The sequence below is a fragment of the Chrysemys picta genome, chromosome 6, assembly GCF_011386835.1.
Source record: "Chrysemys picta bellii isolate R12L10 chromosome 6, ASM1138683v2, whole genome shotgun sequence".
NCBI classification, from domain to species: domain Eukaryota; kingdom Metazoa; phylum Chordata; order Testudines; family Emydidae; genus Chrysemys; species Chrysemys picta.
The window spans coordinates 124,218,910-124,243,651 of NC_088796.1; the positions used below are offsets into that span (position 1 = coordinate 124,218,910).

The window sequence follows — 24,742 nt, forward strand, 5'->3', positions numbered from 1 at the left end:
ATGTTAGCTCAACAAGAGCTAGTGTGAATATGTCTATTCGAGGTGGGTATATCTACTCCCAGAGTCGATGTAGCCAGAGGTTTGGAATGTGAGGAGTCGTTGTCCTGGGAAGATGAGTTGGTCAGAAGTAAATGATAAATTTATGATGCAGTTTACCACATAACTTTGCAAATTATTACATGAATATGACTTTCGCCTAAGTGAAACACCAACATACTGTAGCTTTTTATTCTTAATTCTGTGTGCGGACAATAAATATCAGACTGTGCTCCCCATCCTGTCAAGAATTACTGTTTTGTTAGTAAATTACATATGCATGAAACTGCAATTATTAAACTTTTCCAACTGAAAGAAATTGTTAGGTTGTTGATTTACTAGTGTACCAGTGCTTTCCAGCTATTTCTCAACTGTTAGCATGTTCTTCTAGTGAAAGGTGACTTTTTTTTTCCCCCCATAAGAGAAACTTCAACTACTCTGAGTACTGCATGTGTTAGAAAATTTGCTTGTTTCCCTCTTAGTTTTCTTATTTCCTAGGACTCTGCATTTAATGTGCAATGTTTTCTCACTTGTCTAGGATGGATATGCTATGCCATCTAGGAGGGAAGATTAAGATAATTAAGGGCTACTATGAATTATCACTTAAACTCTCTTCTGCATCCTCCCATGTTTTTATCACCAGTCATAAAATAAATGGCATAGTAAGTTTAATGTATTATTAGCAGTAACATTCCTATTGTGTGTAGGTGCGTTTCTCATCTCTGCTGGACGAACTGCAGCCACAGGACTTGTTTGTATTTGCAACTTCTGCTTCCTGCAATGTAACCGGGGGGGAATCAAAGCAAACTTTTTATGTAGCTTGGGAATGGTGTTTGTGGTTTGCCTCTTGGTTAGAAACAGATTTACCATAGAGGCTTATGGTGACTAGATTGTTCTCTTCTTACTTTTCTCCTTCTCTACTTTTACCCTACCTCCCCACCCCTTTGTGCTCTGAGCTATAAAAACTTCTGTTAAATAGTCAATCTTTCTCACTGATATTAGGGATACTAGAGTGTTGTTTTCAGTGCCCCAGAGTTGTGTGGTTTATAGGAATTTTCCAAGTGCATTTAATCTCATCTGTAACTAACATGAAGTGCTATATATGTTCTGAGATTCACCAGGCCAGTTTCTGAGGCACTAGGAAATGGAAAATAGGAAAACCTGTGGGCCTTTTGCAGCAATGATAATTGCTTGTCTTCAGTAGAATTCTAGGGAGTTTGCTTTGGCTTTCATACATCCATGACTATAGTATTGCTCCCTGGCTTCAGAATTTATTTAACCCTTCAAGTGCATTTGGAGGAATCCCTCAGTCTCTGGATTCCTGTGATGCATGTGCAGCAAACAAACAAGGATTTACGATGCCCCTGCTGCCCGGCCCTGGCTAGTGCAGTTTTGATGTTGATCTTGCATATGAGATTTCTGAAATGTTCCAATAGTGTCACAGTCCTGTACCCTAAAACTGTACCTGTGACTAACTGCTCTTAAAGGAAATACACAGGTAGGCCTGGTTCTTAACTGAATCAATTCACATTTGGGGGGGTGGGGGTGGGGGAATTAATCCTTTTGGCTGGTTCCACCACAAATTATATCAATACATAATACATGGTAGTACAAAAGTGTGTGTGTAAATGGAATATCAAGAAAGCCAGGCTACTTAGTGCCAAGTTTCCCACAGCACTCTTAGCTCTGTCCATTTGCACATATCCATTTATCAAAGAAAAAGGAGTAAACAGTGAAGTGGCAAAATTTGCAGGCTACTAGTAAAGTCCAAAGCTGACCGCGAAGAGTTACAAAGCGATCTCACAAAACTGGGTGACGGGGCAACAAAATGGCAGATGAAATTCAGTGTTGTTAAATGCGAAGTAATGCACATTGGAAAACATAATCCTAACTATACATATAAAATGATGAGTGGTAACAGCTAATTTAGATCCCAAGAAAGAGACCTTGCAGTCATTGTGGATAGTTCTCTGAAAACATCCACTCAATGTGCAGCGGCAGTCAAAAACTAACAATGTTGGGAATCATTTAAGAAAGGGATAGATAATAAGACAGAAAATATCTTATTTCCTCTATATAAATCCATGGTACACCAACATCTTGAATATTGCGTGTAGATGTGGCCGCCCCATCTCAAAAAAGATATATTGGAATTGGAAAAGATTCAGAAAGGGGCAACAAAAATGATTGGGGGTATAGAATGAGGAGAGATTAATAAAACTGGGACTTTTCAGTTTGGAAAAGAGACGACTAAGGGGGGATATGATAGAGGTCTATAAAATCATGACTGGTGTGGAGAAAGTATATAAGGAAGTGTTATTTACTCCTCCCCATAACATAAGAACTAGGAATCACCAAATGAAATTAATAGACAGCAGGTTTAAAACAAAAGGAAGGATTTCACACAACGCACAGTCAGCCTGTGGAACTCTGCCAGAGCATGTTGTGAAGGCCAAGACTATAACGGAGTTCAAAAAAGAACTAGATAAGTTCATGGAGGATAGGTCCATCAATGGCTACTAGCCAGGAGCTGGGCAGGGATGGTGTCTCTAGTCTCTGTTTGCCAGAAGCTGGGAATGAGCAAAGGGATGGATCACTTGATGATTCCCTGTTTTGTTCATTCCCTCTGGGGCACCTGGCACTGACCACTGTTGGAAAACAGGATACTGGGCTAGATGGACCTTTGGTCTGACCCAGTATGGCCATTCTTATGAGGGTCTTTTGTTACATGATGATTCCATACTGGGCAGCATGGCATATATATTTGGGCTGACTCTGTGATAGTACTTGTATGTCAACTTATGAAAATATTTGAGAGGTTGGCTAGGAAGTTATCAGGGGAAGGGTGTGGGGGAGAGTAGAGTTCAGCATGCCAAGTGATATTGTGTGTGATGGTATATATGCATGCATATAAAATAGAAAAATTCTAAATAATTAAACACGTAAGCCTAGAGTAATCATACATACAATAAAAAGTTCATTTTAATATTTAAAAATCTAATGGAAAAGGATATTTCATGTCTTAGACCTGGCCAGGTAAGAACTTCTGTCACGCAGCCTCTGAAAATAGTGGTTTGTGTAGTTATTTAAAAGAGTAAACGTAAATATGCTCATTAAGCTAGATTGTCAGCTCTGGAAATTGAAGTCTCCTAGCTATGGAACTGGAGTAGTATGGACAGCAGGAGTGCCAGCTTCACTGCCATTGCAACGTGATGTGTATTCACCCTGACTTGCTTCGTCCACATCTAACCGACCTTGCCAACAAGGGGGCCAGGTTTTCTTGGTGGGCTTTGCAGTGTGAACACACATCCTCTAAGAACTAGACTGAAACCACTAACTCACTTTACACCAGCTGCCAAATCACCCTCCGAGTGGTTGCCAGCCTAGGCTCAACAAGAACTATGAGTCGGGCCCTACCAAATTCACGGCCATGCAAAATGTGGTGAAATCTGGTCTCCACACCCTGAAATCTGACCCCAATGGGAGTTGCAGGGGTGTCGCAAGGTTATTTTTGGGAGGTCACAGTATTGACACCCTCACTTCTGCACTGCCTTCAGAGCAGGGCGACCGCAAAGCGGCAGCTGTTGGCCGGGCGCCCAGCTCTGAAGGCGCAGCAGTGCAGAAGTAAGGGTGGCAATACCATACCAGGCCATCCTTACTTCTGCGCTGCTGCTGGCAGCGGCTCTGCCGTCAGAGATGGGATCCTGGCCGGCTGCCACCTCTCTCCATCAGCAGCACAGAAGTAAGCATAGCAGTACCGCAACCCCCTCTACAATAACCTTGTAACTCCCTCCCAACTCCTTTTTAGGTCAGGACCCCTACAATTACAACACCGTGAAATTTTAGATTTAAATATTAAATGTATTATTTTTAAATCCCATGACACTGAAATGGACCGTGAATTTGGTAGGGCCCGAACGATGAGCCTAAAGCCGGAAGGCTCTTTATGCCATTGTCAGTTCCCTGAGCGACCAGTTTCCCGTAAATAAGCACTAAAAACAACAAACATTACTTGATTTTGTGTGTCACGTTCAGAATATATGTGACACTTCAATATATGGAGGTGAATTTCTTGCCTTCTTAAGTAAGGCTGTACGCTTACTTCATCCATATCACCTAGACAGGCCAGAATATTCTCAACAAGGAGTGTGAAGTTAGGATCACATCAAACCCTGCTTGTGAGCACAGATGCTAATAGCCTTAAATAAGCTCTTGCAGCTGGGTCATGTTTTTAATTTGGATTCTGAGAACCAACTGCCCCTCCCCTCCCATCTCCAAAAGGTAACTGGTGCCAACTTTGTAAGCTCAAGCCAAAAAAAAGTACTGCTTTGACCCTTTTATCTGGGTTTAATGGTTATTAATTAAATGCACGTGCTGTTCAGTCTGTATCAGAGAAATAATTTAGATAGGGTAGAACTATAATTTTTTGCAAAATAACATGGATCCAACAGATTTTTTTTTGGTACTTTTTTTCAGTAAATTTTGGGAGAGAAAATTGCAGGATTATTTAAAAACTTGACTACCATTCTACCTGTGAACAGTTCTCCCATCCTGGAACTAGTTTGTGTACACGTGTGTTTCAGTCTTGCAGGAAAATATTCCCTGGACCATGTGCACATTCCAACTTGTTGGAAGAGTGTGTGTGTGTGTAATGCTCAACAGGCCTTGCTACATTTTTTTATTTGAAAATTAAGAGATGATGATATTTTCAGGTGAGATCTTTGTAACTCATTCTGATGCTCAAGACCCCTGAATAAAATAACATTCATTAGCAAAGTAAAATTTCATACCAACAAACTCAGGCCTTGATCCTGCAACTGGATTTGCCGAGATATAAGAGGCGCTCAGCTTGGATCAAGTAGCCAAATCAGGGTCTTAATTTTCACTTGAGTATAGGGCTGTCAGGTGATTAAAAAATAATAGAATACCATTTATTTTAAATAATTTTTGGATGTTTACTACATTTTCAAATATATTACTTTCAGTTACAACACAGAATACAAAGTTTACTTTATATTTTATATATGCTCACTTTATATTTATTTTTGATTACAAATATATATGCTATAAAAATGATAAAAGGAATTCAATTTCAATTCACCTCATACAAGTACTGTAGTGCAATGTCTTTATAATGAAAGTTGATTTTACAAATGTAGAATTATGTACCAAAAAACCCAAAAATGCATTCAAAAATAAAACAATGTAAAACTTTAGAGCCTACAAGTCCATGCAGTCCTACTTCTTGATCAGCCAGTCACTCAGACAAAGAAGGTTGGTTACAATTTGCAGGAGATAATGCTTCCTGCTTCTTGTTTATAATGTCACCTGAAAGTGAGAACGGGTGTTCGCGTGGCACTGTTGTAGCCGGCGTCGCAAGATATTTACGTGCCAGATGCACTAAAGATTCGCATGTCCCTTCATGCTTCAACTACCATTCCGTAGGACATGCTTCCATGCTGATGATGGGTTCTGCTTGATAACGATCCAAAGCAGTGTGGATTGACGCATGTTCATTTTCATCATCTGAGTCAGATGCCACCAGCAGAAGGTTGATTTTCCTTTTTGGTGGTCCGGGTTCTGTAGTTTCCACATCAGAGTGTTGCTCTCTTAAGACTTCTGAAAGCATGCTCCACGCCTCGTCCCTCTCAGATTTTGGACGGCACTTCAGATTCTTAAACCTTGCGTCGAGTGCTGTGACTATTTTTAGAAATCTCACCTTCTTTGCATTTTGTCAAATCTGCTGTGAAAGTGTTCTTAAAACGAACATGTGCTGGGTCATCATCCGAGACTGCTATAACGTGAAATATATGCAGAATGTGGGTAAAACAGTGCAGGAGACATACAGTTCCCCCCCCCCCCCCAAGAGTACAGTCACAAACTTAATCGACGCATTATTTTTTTAATGAGCACCATTAGCATGGAAGCATGTTCTCTGGAATGGTGGCCGAAGCATGAAGGGGCATACGAATGTTTAGCATATCTGGCATGTAAATACCTTGCAACGCCGGCTACAGCAGTGCCATGCGAACGCCTGTTCTCATTTTCAGGTGACATTGTAAATAAGAAGCAGGCAGCAGTATCTCCCGTCAATGTAAACAAACTTGTCTTAGCGATTGGCAGAATAAGAAGTAGGACTTAGTGGACTTGTAGGTTCTAAAGTTTTACACTGCTTTGTTTTTGAGTGCAGTTATGTCACCAAAAAAAAATCTGCATTTGTAAATTACACTTTTATGTTAGAGATTGCACTTCAGTATTTGTATGAGGTAAATTGAAAAATACTATTTCTTTTGTTTATCATTTTTACAGTACATGTATTTGTAATCAAAAATATTAAGTGAGCACTGTGCACTTTGTATTCTGTGTTGTAATTGAAATAAATATTGAAAATGTAGAAAAACATCCACAAATATTTAATAAATTTCAATTTATTGTTACAAATGCGATTCATTGCAATTTTTTAATCGCAATTAATTTTTTTGAGTTAGTCGTGTGACTTAACTGGGATTAATTGACAGCCCTACTTGAGTATAAAAATGAAGCTAAGTAAATTGCCTTCTAGACTTAAGAACTGAGTACAGACCTGGAGCTTGCCTGCTTTACAGCACCTTTTAAAAAGCGATTTGTGTACATAACGCATTAAAAGTAGTTCTGCTGCTGTTCTACTGAGTGTATTTAAAGTTTACTGTATAGTTTTTGATGCACAGTGTTAAGAAATATGTCAATTTTAAAAGAGAACAAAAACATGTGGAAAAGAGAAATTATAAGCATATGACATTTTTGGAAAAATGTTTAATAATACTTTTCAGAACACAGTCAGGCTACTTTATTTCTATAAATAAGGTGAGATTGGCATGTTAGCAGAATTTTCTTGTGGATGCAGTTTGGTTTCTTGCAAGAAGGTTAGATTTTGTTTTTGGTTTGTGGTGGTGGTATAAGAACACTTGTTAGAAGAAAAGAGTATTTTAGGTGGTGAGGAAACATACTTTGAAGTTTGTCTAGATTAATTGAATTCTGCCAGCATGTGAAACTTTAATCTTCTGGACAGCAAAACTGGAAATTGTATGCAGCTTGGAAATCCCCAGGCCAGTATTTATATACAGCCATGACATGAACTGTTTCCCAGTAGCTGTGGTAAAGTTGGATAGTCTGAAAGTGGTGTGATTCAAGCCTAAAACGATGCAAATTGGCCGTGTTCCATCAATGAACAATATCCAGAGGCCAAGTATTGGGTAGGGCTCAACTGTTTGCACCCACAGTTAGGGTAGTGGCTATGTAATACCACTCTGCTTTTTCCGTACTCTTTGCTAGATCATAAGAAAAGGAGAATATGTAAAAACAGTAAAAAAGGAAACCTAAAAAACCCCAAGTCATTAAAATTCCTGTGGCATAATAGCAGTAGCAATTGCTGTGGAAATACAGACCATTATATATTCTGGGTGCACAGCAGCATAAGCTACAAGAACATATTCTGCTTTGTTTTAGAGTGTGGGTGAAGGAGTGGGAGAGGGGACTAACTCTTCTTCTGTCTGCTTTTTCCTCTTCATGGAAATTTCTTGGTTTTCTTAATGTAATGTGAAAACTCTCTTGAATGCAATTAAATACTGTATATGCTTAAGCAAAAGTAAGTAAAATAGTTATGGTAATGAAGAGTGATACACACAAAAATAAGATGGTTATTCTGAAAAAGTGATAACAGGAGAGGTGTTTAGAGAGGTCTTGCAGTAGCAGTCACTTCTGCCTACCTTCCTGTATTTGTTAAGCAGGCTTACAAGCTTTCAGAGGGGTTGTCTTATGGCTGGAGCAGAGGGTAGACTTCAAACCTCTATTAAACACTATGGTTGTGAAATGGCTTATAGCTTGGAGTAGTCTTTCAAAGTGGGAATCGGTGCACTGTCCTTCAAAACTACAGCAGGAAAAGAGGGAGAAGAGCGGCTGAAAGAATTTCTGGGCAGAGGTTCTGCCCAGGAAACAGAGACCACGTAACTTACAGATGAGATTTTTCTGTAATTTAATAACATTTCTTGCTCCGTGTTGGGGAAGAGCAATTTTGGTCCAGTGTTATATGACATGCAGGCTCAGTACATGTATTCATTTGCATGTTAGTTGATAACTGTTTCAGGCCTCTAATAATTCTGGTTACCAGGTTGGGTTTTTGCCTACTTTGTTTCTAACATGACTCCGCAGTTCTTCAGACTGCAACTGCTAACAAGTAAAAACCAATCATCTGTGCCATCCCAGTGTAGCTGAGAGTCCCAGTTTTCCAGTGGTATAAAGCATGTATCTCTTAACACCAGCAGTTCCTGAAAACTGCTGCTAAAATCATGTTGGAATTGAAGATGACAGGAGGAAAAGTCAAGGCAGTAATCTGAATGGGCTTGTGTGTCATGACCTATATGAGAAATAAAACACTTACCTGGATCAGAACAAATTATTTTGGGACTAGTAAACTTCACCAAACTTTTATCCTAGGTCAGTGATCAAAAAGATAATATTTTGGCACCGTAATATGGTATGTTCTGATGGAATAAAATCCTTTTACCATAAATAAATAAATGACTGGGTAAGGCATACTAGAATGATGTCACTAGGGATGGTATAGAAGAGAGTGGAAGGGAAAGAAGAACAGGAGTACTTGTGGCACCTTAGAGACTAACAAATTTATTAGAGCATAAGCTTTCGTGGACTACAGCCCACTTCTTCGGATGCATCCGAAGAAGTGGGCTGTAGTCCACGAAAGCTTATGCTCTAATAAATTTGTTAGTTTCTAAGGTGCCACAAGTACTCCTGTTCTTCTTTTTGCGGATACAGACTAACACGGCTGCTACTCTGAAACCTGTGGAAGGGAAAGAGTTACCCTTGGTTTGCTAAGAGGGTAACTGACAACCTTCATTTGTATTTGCAAAATGAATGTGCTTGTGGGCTTGTAAGTTAGAGCAATGTTTAAAATAAAATTGGGCTTGCATGTTGTCAGCCACTGTGTTGCATATTTTAATTTGGCTTTGTTAAACTCCAAAAAATAAAAAGGGAACATCAGCAGAGTCTCTTCTCTCAATTTGCTAGGCCAGATTGCTTTAGTGGGGATGTTACTGTGTCCCTTTCAGGGAGGAAACAAATGCATGACATAAATAAGACTTTACAAAACATAGCTTGTACTGTAAAAGGATTTAAGGTGGGTTTTTTTATGCACATAAAGGCGTATTAGGGTGAACCAGTAGCTGCCATCCTTCTCATAAACAAGCCTTGTGGTCTTGCACTATTAAGCCCTTGCCAGGCTTGATCTGCACCATAGCCTGCCACATACAAGAACATGGGTAGGAAAGACTTGCATAAAGCTTTTGGGGGGGAAATTCCAGCCTCAACAAGAATATTATCAACAAAATGAGGATTCTCTCTGCCTCTTGGTCCTAGCTAGTCTGTTGTTTGTCTTAACAAAAGGAAGTAGTATATCTCGTCCCCAAAGGGCTAACTACCCATTGTGTTAATAACTGGGTTACCTAGTAGTGGGGGACACTACCTTAACACTATGTGTGTAGCTGTTCTTGACTTATGTTTGGCGTGTGTATTTTGCTGCTTTATGGCATATGTTTGTTTTGGATTAATGAACAAGTACTAATTTTGTTCTGTTTTAAATGTTTAAAAAAGTCTTGGAGAAGATATCTCTGGCACATAGTGAAAAATGTCTCTGCTGCTTATCCCATCATCAGAATTAAATACAAGAGCTGTCTGACATAGATGTTTGGCAGCTAAATCTCTCTGCTGTGTGAAAAAATTTCTGGCTCCTACACTTGTCTGTATTTATTTTTAGTATTCCCAGGGATTGGGTTTCCAATTCTAATTATTTTTTTTTCCTTTGTCCCCCCTCCCCTTTTCTCTTGTAGGTAGTACTGGTGCTTCCTTCCAATGCCAGTCAATCCATCAAGACCACATTTGTAATGATGACAGTGACAAGGTGAGATCTGTGTAAATTTCCCCTTTAGGGAAGGTGCATGTCATTCTTTTGCAGATTGCATTGCTTTTATAGACTAATGGTTGTTTTCCAGAGCCAAAAGCTAACTTTATATGAAATACATGTTACAATCTGAAATATCTCTGGTCTTTTATGAAAAATGTATATTTCACTCAAGATGATCTTTTAGTTGATTAAGGAGACACTAGCCTTGTAATCTATTTTTTTTCTGCTTCCATTCCCTCATTGTTCGCAATTTTTCTGGCTTACCACACTGACACCCACAGGTAATAATGGGTGGTGATTCCCCTATTGGCTTTGTTATATACAGCAGTAATGTCTTATTACTGTCATTTTGTGGCTTGTGAAGTTTGAGCTGGCTTAGCATGCTGAGAAGAATATTCCATCTGTGCTGTAGGTTTTCTCAACCTATCTCATGTGTTTTGGAGACAGGAACTTATTTTTTCACACTGCAGCTTCAAAATATCCATCTCTACCTGGCAGTGTGGAAGTGTTTTCTTAACCTTTTGGCAAGAGAGCACGTTCATGCACTGGCTTTAAGTTAATAAAGATGTTCACTGGTATTTTTGTTAGAAATGTTTTTTGGGGGGGAGGGTTTGGATTAGTTATATAAATGATACATGGTTAGAATACAAAAAGGAACAACTTCAGATTGGATCATTCTCAAGTCAGATTGTTTGGGGGTGTTTTTCCTTAAAAATGTTAATATCCCTTTTAAAGTAAATTAGCTATGGGCCACTACATAGTGGTACTTTGTCATACTTGTAAATACTATATGTAAGCTCCTGATTGGATAGGAGTGGGATGGGAGACTACACTAAATTCAGAGTTTAATTAAATACAGAATTTGGTAGGAACGTCTCAAATCTAGACTGGGGCCTGTTTGCTCAACTGCATAGTTTAAAGGATATCCGCTAATGTGGTGCTATTATGTACAAGTGTAGACTCCTAGTCTTGCTAGCTAGGGCACTTGCATACAAAGCCCTGTCTGTCTTGCTAGTTACATGGCCCTCAGTATAATCTGAGGGCCTGAGTATATGGGCCAATCTTTAGGGGTGTGATACAGGTGAGCCTCTTCAGAATTGTGCAAATATGAGACAAAAATGCTCGGCAGAATATGCTAGGATTATCTAAAGATTCCATTTGGTTCTGTAGTCAGCATGGTTATTTTCCCTGACTTCATTTTCAAAGTTTGTGAGCTTCCTTTAAAACAGTGGCGCTCAAACTTTTTTACGGGTGACCCCTTTCACATATCAGAGGGGTAGCCGTGTTAGTCTGAATCTGTAAAAAGCAACAGAGGGTCCTGTGGCACCTTTAAGACTAACAGAAGTATTGGGAGCATAAGCTTTCGTGGGTAAGAACCTCACTTCTTCAGATGAAGATGACAGGACCCTCTATCCCTTTCACATAGCAAGTCTCTGAGTGTGAACCCCCACTCCCTTATATTTAAAAGTGTTTTTAATTGATATTTAACACCATTATAAATGCTGGAGGCAAAGCAGGGTTTGGGGTGGAGGTTGATAGCTTGTGACCCCCTGAGGGGTCCTGACCCCAGTTTGAGAACCCCTGCTTTAAAACTAAAGAGACATTTTAGTCTGACAGCTTTAAATTCTGTTGATATCTTGTCTCTGCCGCTTTGTTATAGATGGTTCTATCCTTCATGCTGCTGCTGGTCTATCTGTTCTCAATGGGAGTAGGAGAAGGAAGCATAGAGAATGTCCCAGCTTAGCCTTCTACTGCTGGTACATTTATTTGTTCTGTGTGGAATCTTTAATGTCCTCTTTGGACCACGTTCACCAGTTGCACAGCCGGAGAGGAACTGACCGGGCTGGAGGGCATTTATAATGATGGAATGACAAAAGAGTGGTACCTAGAGGATTCATGTGAGGAGGGGGGAAGGGGAGGCTACTGGAGTTGGAGATGTCTTTCAGTGTCCGATATGCAGCCAGTACACACTAATGGGCCTACTGGTGCTGTTTCTGTGGGCAGACAATGTAACAGTGGTTGTTTTAAATCTAATGGATCCGGTCATCTCCTTTAGTCTCATAGCTCACTCCCACTTCAGGTGCTCTTGGCACCAAGAGGGTCCGTGGATGGGGAACAGACAGTGGTAATAAAGTTCCTTTTCTGTGCACCAATGTCTAGTGGTTAAGTTACAGAACACTTCCTTTACATTACCTCCTCCCTTCTGCTGCTGAAAGTGAGCCCCCAGGAGTGACCACCTCATGGGAGATAACCTAATCTGTAACAAGGAAATGGAGAACAAACTGAAAGATGAAAACATCCAGAGGTAGTTAAAAATGTTACAGTTGTTTTAAGAGCAGTTAGGTGTTTTGCTTCGAAGGTGATTCGCTGCTGTTTAAATTGCAGCCGGGGAAGGTAGCTTGTTAGACTCAGGTTCATAACCATTTCCAAGTCACAGGATGTGAGGCACCTCCGCAGCATTCAGGGAAAACACAAAAATATCCTATACAAGATTAGACCTCATGTTGAGTGGAGTAGATCTCTTCCAAAGAGCATGATGAAGAGTGCCATTTTGGAAGTGCCGTGGAGAAACGTTTTCCTCCAAATGACAGTCTTATGCAGTGGTGTCTTTGATTGTTCCTCCCATTTCTAAGCACTCACATGGAACCGTCTGCCTTGCACTTTCTTAGAAACTGGTAATCATGTAGGAAAATGGCTGCTTGTTCAGGACACTTGTGAACACGCCTGAGAATGCACATCTGTGCTCTCTTTTCTGATGTGCCAATGTGTACTGCATCCTCCTTTTTATTTTTACAGGGGGGATGAAGAGAGAGCACTGGTTCTCAGTTAATGGCATTGAGAAGTATGTGTTAAATTTACATCTTTCCTTTGTGTTATAACCCTTCATAGAATTTTTTTATGGACATAACCCCTATTTGTGGTGCCTTTTTTTTTTTTAAAGTTGGTTATGTTGTTACTTTATCCTTTTTTCATACATCCTCTAGCACAAATGCATGTAAGTGACAACTCAGGGATTTTTGGTTTGGGGGGGGGATTTTTTTAATCTGTTAGATTCTGATCCAGATCCGATGTGAATCAGTTTGAAAATGAGAGGCCTGATTGCACCATCATTACGTGGGGGTAACTCCAGTTAATAGTGATAGGAATAGCTCTTGAATTAGGAATACAGGATCTAGCCTTAATTTACAAGCAGAAATACTACTCATAATAGACTGGATACAGAAAGGTGTTTTTATATATTATTAAAAAAAAAAAAAAGGAATCCCCCAGGATAGCCGGCCACATCTTCAACTTCTGCTAACTAATGCACAGAAGTCTCAGTAAAATCCTACACTGCCCACACTGACATCACCAGTCAGTGCACTATATGAAAAACTTACGGTATAGCAACTGACTGCCAGTTTTGTATGTGTATTTTGCAGTAGCTTCTCCACAAATCCTGGTATACATTTCCTGGAAAGCAGGTGATATAGGAAATGTTCTGTGCAACACACATGCAATGAATGTTACAAATTTAACGAAAATTATTCCCAGGCTTCCAACCCAATTATTTGATTTTTGTTGACTTGGCTACACAGGAATCTTGAATACATGTTCAGTCAGATCAGCAGGAAACCAAAGACTAGAATTTTTCAAGTGTGGCCTCACTGCATTAAAAAATGAATAATTGGCTAGAGCATTATTGGTAATATTAAGAATCTGTTTAACTTTATAGGTTCAAAAAGAAGCATGCCACTTCTCTTAAAATCTTTACTTGAATCTGTGATATACTATAATTTCCTTTTTATATGCAGTTTTAAAATGACTTATGGAGACAAGTCTTAAAATAATTGCTGTTTTGGGGGTGGAGGGGTGAAGTGTAATGTATAAATCAAAGGCCCATTTTTTCATGTTAGTAATGTCTTTGATTCTTAGAATGACTAGTCATTCATATTTAAACCGTTACTGTGCTATTCATATAAGAATGATTGGTGTGATTTTGGACGAAGACTGGAAGTGTCGTTACTAAAGAAACAGAATTCTGTAGTCTAAGCTGTTCTTCAATCAGCGCATGTGGGGGAAAATATTGCAAAAAAGAACCTTTATTACAAGAAATGTTGCTGTTTTTGTTTTAAAACCAAACAGTGATGTCCCCTTGGACGTGTAACACAAGAAGAATGTTCTTCACGGTGCATTTCAACCATATTCAACTTGTTTATGGCTATGAAAGCTATTTGTTTTTTTTCCTTGTCCTTTATTCAAAAGGATGCACCCCGAGGTAAGATGAAGTGTGTGGTCTCCCTACTTGCAGACAGCTTATATTAGTGAAAGAACAGGACCAACCTGACTTGAGGTTACTTATTTTTTTCGTTGTCTTTGCAAGGGTTTTTGTTTTACAGCGTGAAGCATATCATAAAATGCAGCTTGTCATGATCATCCTGGGTTTACTTAAACAATGTAGCATCCGGTCTTCAGAAATCCACTGGGGCCTGGCATGTTGAGGGAGGTTTAATTTGTGTAATGACGTGGAAATATTTAGATATTGGGCAATGATTGTTTGTTTATTACATGTGTTTAATTCCGTACTGTTCTTATTTGTAAACAAACCGTCCTCAAACCTACAACTTGTAATGTACAAACTCTATTTCTGGGAAATCTCTTGAGACCTGACCCTTCTATCAATCCCCCCACTTCACACCCAACTAAAAACAAATAGACTAACCAGGAATAGTGGGAGAGAAAAGTAAAACTGTGAGAGAAATCTGATGCAGGGGTTCTTGCAACAAATTTTTTGATGGCCTCTGGGTGCTGCCACCAACTCTTGCTGGTGCCCGCTCTGACAATTTTTCCTAAAATACTTAATTAACTTTAGGAAAAACAAATAAATATGCACAGATGCATGTCCAAATCATTGTAATTTATTTATGTAGGATTTTTTTTTGCAGACTCAATAATAAAAAACAATGTACAGTTGTCTCTATTTTTTACTGGACCTAAACAGAATAGAAACACATTTTGCACATTCTTGTCTTTTTTTCTTATTGTTTCTTTTGCTTTTTTGGTTGCCTTTTTATTTTATTAAAGACTTGCTATCTACTAAGTCTGCTGTGAAAAGTGATATTAACAAACACACATGTCACTTTTCACAGCAGACTTACTCAGTCCTGGCAATTATGGGGACAAATTGAGCCCTGGATGGGGAGGTGGGTACGGAGGCAGCGGGAGCCAGGGGCAATGGGGCAGTAGGGAATGAAGCGGGGCCAGAGGTGATGGGAGGGGTGGTGAGCTTGGGGAATGGAGCCCAAAGCCCCATGGCTGGACCCTGCCACCCCAGTCTGAAGCCTGACCCCCACCGCCCCTGGGAAGGTGGGGAACTCATTGGCTGCCTGCTCCTCTAGCTTTTGTGCCTCCAGAGAGGGGCCACTGCTTCTTCTCTCCCCCCTCTCCCCAATAACCACCCAGAAGTCTCTGGCTGCAAGAAAAGCCCCTGGTGGCTGCATGCGGCCACGGTGGCCGCATTTGAGACATGCTGATCTTGTGGGCCTGTCTGCATTACGGTCTGCTGAACCAGGCCCTAAATAAGGGATAGATCACATGCATACATATGACAATCCCACTGGAGAAATCTGGAAAGCAGCCTTCAGTGTTTTCCCTATATTATTTGTTGGTGGGAGGAAAAGAGGTGTTTGGATAAGTTTGCTTTCCGACAGAGAGACACCCTCTTTCCGCCCCTGCCGCCCCCTGGAGAATCCAGAAAAGGCAGGGCATGCGCACTCCTGGAGAATCCAGAAAAGGTGTAGGGTAGTCTGTGTACTAGGCCCAGCAGCTGCCTTCATACCTGTTCTGGGACTTCTCTTCTCCCTGAGGCATTAGTAGAGATGTGTTGCTTATGAGGTTTTCTCTCTGTCTAGTGCTGCTCTAGGACCTTCTCCCATCCCTCAACCCTTCCTTTAGGGGGCATCCACAGCACAGAGAAAAACTGCACAAAAATTACTGCAACCTTGCACTGTATTGCCATTTTTGTGGCATGACCCCTCTCATGTCAGTTTGGCAGCAAAGGACCAAGAGACATGGCACCAAAACTTTCAGGCTCTGTGTCTCCATGCTCCCCAGAATCTTCCTGCCTCTTGGTGAAGAGGACAGCAAGTCTTCCTTGTGGAAGAGTCTAAGGTCATCTCCATTCTCCTCAGTGGTATGTTAACTCTGAAGTCCAGGGAGGGCAATTTAAATGTTAGCATTTACTATTTCGTGCTATTTGCGGTGTAGTTGTAGCTGTGTTTGGTCGCAGGATCCGAGAGAGACAAGGCAGGTGATATTATTTCTTTTATTGGCTCAGCTTCTATTAGTGGAAGAGACAGGCTTTCAAGCTTACACAGCGGTGTGTGTGTGTGTCCGTCCTATTCATTTTGTTAGAAAAGCCCAACCACTTTGGGATTGTCAGTAGTGTAGCTCTGCTCCCTCCTCAAAGCTGACCCCTAATTGAGAGTATTTAAATGCTAACATTAGGTAAGAGCTATTCATACTCTTCTTTTCTAAGAAACAAAGATCTGAATAACAATGCTACTGAAAAACATGACTACAATATTGAAGTCCCAGAAAAATGTGTAGCTGGACAGTATACAATTTAAGATGTCATACGTAGTAATTCATCTGTTTTGAGCATATGCAGTAGTTTCAGTTCTTTTTTTCCAGTTAAATATTTGTTAATAGATTACTGTTTTGTTGTAAAATACATACCATGAAGAATGTAGAAAGTGCTACACAGTCGGGTTAGCAGTGGAACCTTAACTTTTGCCTTTCCTTACTATATGTGGCTTTGACTGTCCAATTTTAATGTATTAGTGTAGTTTTTTGCATGTTAATATTTCCTAGTGCTTTATCTTGTATAGTTTTTAAGTGTCCTCAGGAGTGGGGCTTCTGACACTTTTTTGGAAACCTTTCTTATAGTTGTATACCTCTTATTATTGGAATTGATTATCCTTGTGTCCAGTTAGTCACACTAAATTTTCCCTTCCTTGAGAACAGCATGAAATCCTGTTTTATACCCTTTCATACCACCTGATGAATTTCTCTCCCTCCTTGGTGCCTACATCCTTCAAATATCTAAGATCTTATGTCTCCCAAGTGATACCTAATCTTTCAATCCCTCTTCGAGTAAGTTCTCCAGACCTTAAATAACTGTTATTGCTCTTCCCTGCACTTGCTTCAGTTTGTCTATCTTTTGGTACTGAGATGCCCTTAACAAGTAGTTTTCTGGGGGCCATATCTTCCTCGTCATGCATTTTTAAAAAAGTGTGGAAATGGAGATTTCACCAGAAAGTTCTAATGTGTCTAATCAAGAATATCCTCCATATTCTACCTGGGTGGAGCAAGGCCAGGGGTTAAGCCAATAGAGCTGTGCATAACTCAGGCTTGGAAAAGCAGTTCAGGAATCCATTTCAGAATCCTAATTTATTAATGAACCTACTTATTTATCTGTAAAATAGGAATAATGACACTTACCCACTTCCTGTGAGGTGCACTGTGATCTACTGATGAGCAATATATAAATTCTAAGTATTTTTTTCTGTCTAGTATTACCCTTCCCCCGAATTATCATTGTAAAAGCTCTTCCTGTTCTACTTAACTCATCCTCTAATTTTTTTGCTCCTCTTATCTTTTTCCTGCAAGTCTTAATTGATACTCTATTCTTGTTGGGTTTCCTCTTCCCTTTTCCATTTCCTATGTAGGTCTGGCAGATAGTACTCTGCTGTTCATTTATTGATTTGACCCTCTTGCATGCTGTAGTGAACTATTTACTACTGTTGTCATTTTAATTTTGGATATCCTCCACGTTTTTTTTGTTTTTACTGGTTGGATTTTGGAAATGTTACTAGAATGGAGTTTACACACAGATGTAAAAGCTCAGGAGTTTTAATGTTCACCTGTTACCTGTGACCTGGGTTGGTGGTTGTATCAGTTGCTGGATGCTAGCTTTGAACCCTCAACAGATGGGAACATAATGGTCTTCAGTAGGTGCTTGCTGTCTGGCAGTGTATGCCTGAGAATCCTTCTGTTACTAGGTGATGATCCGCTAGAAAATGTTGCATGTTTCATTGACTCTCTGTTACAAGTGCTCCTCACCCTGTCCGAATATAAGGGAGATGGGAGTCACTCAAGAGAAAGAGAAGACCCAGGTTGTGAGCCGAGAATAGCCAAGAATAGAGAAAAGGCTTGGGTTGTATTTTGAGTTGTTTCATTTTGAGTTCCTTTTTTTAATAAAACCAACCCCTAGGATGTTGTTATGCACTATGGGGAAGAGTTAAGGTTGGGTGAAACTTTAACAGAATTTCCTGACTTCTGGGTGATTTGAAATAGCATTGTGTGTGTGTGTGTGTATGTATGTCCAAAAGTCAGGAAATTCTGTTAGCTTCACCCAACCTTAAATCTCTCTATATTTATTTCTCATAAAAGACATGGAGGGAGTTAGTTGTTGTGCCAGACTCTCTGGAAGATAGAGATATGCAGTGTTGCGTAGATATAGCTGTTTGAGGGTTATTTTTAGTTTACTAATTAGTTTCTGAAGCTCACTTCTCTTTACCTATAATATAAAGAGTTTTTTACTGAAAGAAAGTGGGAAAATAACTGACAATGCTGTTTGAGCCCAAGTTCTATGGCCCAGTCCTGTGGATTTTGAGCACCCCAAATCGGTGGATGCATGTAGTACGCAGGACTTTTTTTTGTTTCTTTTTGTTTTTTGTTTTTAAAAAAATGGATTTGATAAAGAACAGACCAAGAATGATATAGAAAAACATTTAAAATAGTTTAAAATCCTACTAACTACCAGGATATTTTCCTCTCCACCACATCTATACTGACTTTTCTTGGAACTGCTTGAGTAAGAACGTGGCAATCGAAGAGTAACATTTACCGATGTGAAAAGAAACCTTGAGGGAAGAAAAAACATTTGTCTTGAAAGAAATGATGGGAGACTTGGAAAATGAGATTGTGTCTATAACAGTAGCTTCTGGCACCTTATGTCTTCACTTGACTTATTAAGTGTTCTGACATTTCAGTACAGTGTAGTGCTGAACTATTTCTGTCCCATAAAATGACTTGGGTCTGTAAATGAAAAGGCTGTTTTGTACATCTTTCTAAATTAAATGACTTACCTGTGTCAGAGGCAGGTTTCATTGGCTTGTGCTTTGAAAGGTGAAGACATTTTTAAAAATATTGTTTAGTAATGTTCCCCGGGAGTGGGAGGATTAGGAAATATTGTATATAGCTAGTGAAAATTACAGGGTTTTTTTTTTTTTTTTTTACATTAGACTGAAGCACATTCAACGTTTGGTATGTATTCTGCAAGAGGCAGGATGTGCATGTCTTGGTTTACTGATCAATATAAACATCTTTGTATTGTTGTACAATGCTTTCCTGAATGGGAACGTAGGGAAAGCGATCTGTTAAGTCAATGTTTCCCAAAACTTTTGAAAGCTAAGCCACCTTTCAAGAAAACTAAACCATTCTCATCCTCACATCTTAATTTATACATCATCTGCATCCTCTCAGCTAGTCCTTCAGGCTCCACAGTTTAGGGAACACTGACTTAAATGCTCCCATGCATCTGAAGAAGTGCGTTTTTTACCCATGAAAATGTATGCCCAAATAAATCTGTTAGTCTTTAAGGTGTCACCGGACTCCTCGTTGTTTTTGTGGATACAGACTAACACGGCTACCCTCTGATACTTAAATGCTCCCAGTTCTCATAGCTCATTGCTGTGTTCTTCATGCTGTGAATCAAAATGTGATGCCAATGGATTGGAGGGGATGTCCCAACAAACCATCATGTGGAATACTGCATTGTGAGAAAGGGGAACAAGAAAATGTGCTGCTGTGGAAACTTTGAAGTCTAGACTGACTTAGTTTCATTTCACTATCCATGCAATCAGAGCACAGATGTGCTTTGATACGATCAGGTGCCTATTGATTCAGCTCAAAACCCCACTAGTCGAGTCAGTAGAAGTTACCTCTTTATAAGACAATGTCAGTTATCTTATGTAGCTCCCCTTCTTTCTTCAGGCAGCATTTTGAGATCTAATTATATTGGGGCTTTAATTTTGTTGTTTTAGGAACGGTCTCTGGTACTTTATTCTCCCCTTCCCCGAAAGTCCCACAAATATGTGGGGAGGAGAAACAAGAATTTGAATGTTTACACATTAGCTCCCTCTTTTCCCTCACTTGTCCCCTTTGTCAGGGACGGTCGGGGAGGAGGTCAATATGCAAGATTGCTGTGGTTTGTAAATGTCAGAGTATTCTAGAAGTTCAAAAAAATGGAAACCCCCAATAAACCCTGTAGGTTGGGAGAGTTGGGGAGGACCATTAAATTGTCACAACCCTGCTTGGAGGGGAATAAGCCGTTTCTCTGCAATGTCAGGTCAGCTCCTTGCCTTCCTGGTGTCCATTGCATAGTACAGCCCCCTTCCTCCTTGTCTAGCATAGGTACCACTGGTTCCCATTGAGACTGGCAGCAGCACTACATGGTGGCAAATGCTCATTAGCAGCTGCCAGGGGAGTCAGGTCTTGCAGCGAGCTCTCTGCATCTCCAGTCACCAGAAAGGAGTTGAGGGAGAAGGCTGCCTGGCCAGCTGCCAGGCTGCTATAGAGTGTTGGGAATGCAGGAGGAGTGAAGCATGAAGTCCAGCGGCATTCAGCTGGGGAGAATGATTGCAAAGACAGGCTTAAAAAAGCCCAATCGCTGTGGCATCAGGCTGGTTTTAAAGCCCTGGTGTTGATCGTCAGTGGCTGCTATCAGCACTCGTTACTTTGCACTACACCAATACTCAAGAGAGGAGTCCCTAACCAGAGGTCACCATCCGGCATCTTGGCAGTGACTTGGGAAAATGCCACAGAGCAAGCAGTGATGCTCTCTTGTTGCACAGTGGTCAGCCTTTATCTAGTTGACCTGAAGAATAGACTTTAGGAGGGCTTCAAAGAAGTAATGATCTCAAACATTTTGTTGGTTTCTTTCCAAAATGACACTTCCTTCCTTAGGTCAAGTGGGGAGACGTGTCTGTCAGCCATTTTTTCACAGCTACCTCTTCTTCAGTGTAAGAGTAGAGGGAAATAATAGCTCTGCCTCATAGAATAGTAGAATGGGGGAATCTGTAAATCAGACAGGAGCAAGAAAATAGCTTTTTGCTGTGAGATTATTTTTAACTACCCCCAGAAAATGGTCACAGAACAGGAATCCATCCAATGCATTCGCTCTCTCTCCCACAATTACTTTCTGTGTTTAATTTTGACAAATTATATGGGTACCAGTTAGAGAAATCTGGAGTCAGACCTTCACTGAGAGTGCTTGAAAAGAACCCTTTCCACTGCACCACAGATATTGAGTATTATTATGGCTACGGCTATCAATGGCTTAACCAAAGATTGTAATGCTATAATCCTTTGAATGTAGACAGTAGATTGTCATTCCTTCAGAGATTTTTTCCCCATAATGCAGTGGAAGTGAATGAACAAGTATTTTGAATATACGTATGGACTTCTGCTCTAACTGAAGTTTCTTTTCCACCAAATCATCCCTCGTTCCTAGATTCTCCATCACTGACAATTATTAAATCAAGATTGGATGTCTTTCTAAAAGATCTGCTCTAGAAATTATTTTGGGGAAATTCTCTGGCCTGTGCTATACAGGCGTCAAACCTGATGGTCACAATGGTCCCTTTTGGCTTTAGAATCTGTGAATAGCTAGACTGGTCCGTTGCTCGAGTCTAGGGAAGTAACTGTTACTGTACAGACACAAATGAGTTCAGGATTCTTTACTGTGGTGGGTTTGCTGCAGGATGCCAACTCCGTAATAGAAATCCTTCTGTTTACTTCAGTGGATGTTAGATCAGGACCTCAATTTTCCAAACGGAGCGGGTCTACTTTTCTGAGGTATAAAACCAACAAGGAGTCCGGTGGCACCTTAAAGACTAAGATTTATTTGGGTATAAGCTTTCGTGAGTAAAAAACCACTTATTCAAATGCAACAGATATGTCTGAGGTATGTCAGTCTCATGCAGAGCAAGAGATCTGGGTAACTAATGGTCTTGTGTTATTAATCATTGCTGGAATTAGGTTGCTAGAACAAGGGAGATCACACTCATTGGTCCTGATTCAACACAAAAAATATCCGTTTTCCATAGCATCCAAGCTAGTTTTTTCATTTTTGGAGGAATAGGGAGGAACTGACCTGTAGCATAGCATGGATGTTGGACATTTAGCAGGAAATATCTTATTCAGCATAAAACAGAAGATAAAAAAAGATATGCTACCAAGGAAAAAGCTTTAATTTGCTGAATCTTTTGGCTCCCAAATACTGGTGGAGGATGTGGGATCCACTTATACAAAATGTTTGGAAAAAACTAATCTGGATTGATTTAAATGTCAAGTATGCGTGAAGGGTATCATGATTTTCTTCCTCTGTTACATTTGCACACTTTCTACCTTATGGAAAGCCAGAGTAATCTAGTCTGATATTTCTTGAGCTCAGACAGCTTTTTTGGATATATTATTTCCTCTCTGTGATTGACTATAGGTTTTGGTCAAAGCACCAAAATGTTAAGTGGTTGTCCCACTCTCAAAAAAGACACACCAACCTTCCTCCCCATTCTTTACTTTATTCACACTGAACGGGGGGAGAAGATGTTAAGTGTTTTGTTGTTGTATTGCTTATTTCTGGCTAACCCTGGGTTTTGCTAGGAGGACCGGTTGGTTACCCATGAGTACATTCTGTGCCTCTAATCTGTCCCTATTGTTGTCATCTTCTGTGAATCATGACTGCCCATTTCAGTTATCTTCTGCACCTGCATATGCTCTTGCACCAGTACAGTGCACTGAAGCAGACTGTAAAAGAGAAAATGCTCTCTGTTTACTGTTCTTGATGGGTAGGAATGGCATCTGGTACTTTCCTTTATCATCATGCAGCTTTAAGCCTTTTTTTGAAAAAGGTACCAGAAATCAGCTCAAACCCAAGGTCTCATTCTTTTCTCTCTTGAAAGACAGTTGCTACCTTTGTGCCTTGCATGAGCGATTCCTAGTAAACTCTGGATATTAATTTTTTGAATCAAGTTGAATATATGAAGTTGACATTCCTTTCTGTAAAAGTGCATTTACGCAAGTGTGACTTTTTTTTTCAGTGCAGATTAAAATACTTTTTTATTGTTTTTGAGGAAGCCTGGATCAACTTGAGGAGTTTTTAGTACTATTCCTTCCAAAGTTTTAAAGGAAAAAAGCTTTTTCTGCTATTGTATTGTTATCTCTAAAACCTTCTTCTATACACCCTTTTGTAGTGGTTGTCTACCTGCATCGAATGCCGTAATTTGATAAAACCATAGTCCCTTTGGTAACTTTTTAAATGTTAACTTTTTTAAAAAAGTGTAAGTTCCATGTGTGTTTCTCAATGACTTCTATGTTGAATGTGTTTTCATTTAAAGGACATTGACTCTCAAATCCCTGACTCCAAATGCCTATTAGCAAACAGCGTAATTTCAGGGTCATGTGTTGTCAGTGCTTTACTTTTTAGGCAAGTCCTTATAGTCTCAGTTATGTGGAAGTGGTTGCTGTTGCTGACACAGCATGGGTGAGCAGCTCCCAGGGGCTCAGGCAGTGATACTCAGAGTGAAGGGCAAACCCACCACTATGGGTAGGGCTGCATGAACGGCCCTCACCTAAGGGGCCTGTGCCGGTGTTTCAGGTAGGGGTACAGCTACTGCTGGATAGGGTGATGGTTGGGTGTAGGAATGTCAGACAGGGTGGGGTATGATGTGGGACAGTCCCCTTGGGGGGGGGGGGGGAAGGGGAGGATATGGAGTAGGGTGACCAGCTGTCCTGATTTTATAGGGACAGTCCTGATTTTTTGGTCTTTTTCTTATATAGGCTCTTATTACTTCCCCCCCCCCCCCCCCCCACCCACCTCTGTCCTGATTTTTCATATTTGCTGTCTGGTCACCTTAATGTGGAGAGACCTGGGAATGTGACCCCTAGGGTAGGCCTGGTCCCCTGTAGGGCGGGGGGGGGGGGAGTGGGAGGTGGGAGGAGCCTAGGAGTGGGGGCTGGGTCAGGACCCCTGGCTATGGGGGAGGGACAATGGAGTGTGGATCCCTCTCTCTCTCTCTCCCCCCCCCCCCCCCCGGCTGTAATGGCCCCCGTGGGAGGGCGGGGCACTCAAACAAAGGGGCGGGGAAAGGGCGTGCCACGGAGGCTCCGCCCCTTTTCCTAAAGCGGTCGGGCAGCCGCCTGAGGGCCACCAGCGCGGCCGCGCTCCGCCCTCGTGTGAGCGCGTGCACTGTCTGCCCGTCAGCGTGCGGCTGTGGAACGCGCTGGCGCCCTCGGCGCGCGCCCGTCGCTGCGGCCCCACCGCGCACGCCTCGAGCGACAACAAAGGGCGCTGCGCGGCGCTTGGCGGAAGGGGGCGGGGCCCGGACGGCCCCTCCCCGCGCCCTGATTGGCGGGCGAGGCAGCCAGGTGGGTGACGCGCCGCCGTTGCTGGCGGGGCGGGAGCGCCCTCTGCGATGGCAGGAAGGAGACGGGCCGACACTCCCGGAAGCGATCGCGCGGCGGGGGCGGGCCCGGCCCAGGCGGCGGTGGGGGACCCGGACGATACGTGAGGAGGCGGCGGCGGCGGCGGCGCGTTGGCGGTAGCCGTGGGGCGGGCGGCGGCGGAGCGGCCGCAGGTACCGGGCTCCTAGCTGGCGGGGGGAGGGGGCGGCTCTACTGCGAGCCCCTCCGGGGTGTGCTGCTGGC

General features: G+C 41.3%; 1 protein-coding gene across 3 annotated transcripts in view; it reads left to right on the forward strand.

The window, feature by feature from the left end:
* The window catches only part of RNF38 (ring finger protein 38), a 203,690-nt gene that overhangs the window by 91,627 nt on the left and 87,321 nt on the right, over positions 1-24,742 (forward strand). For 2 of the 3 annotated variants that reach the window (XR_509557.4, XM_005309268.5), the window contains exon 2: positions 9,918-9,988. Coding sequence is in view for 1 of the 3 variants with exons in the window: in XM_005309268.5 (XP_005309325.4) it covers positions 9,918-9,988 (71 nt within the window). In the remaining 2 variants the exon portion in view is untranslated. Of the gene's footprint in view, positions 1-9,917; positions 9,989-24,525; positions 24,673-24,742 lie in introns of those variants that run through there. The other variant, XM_065549776.1, reaches the window with a different exon arrangement.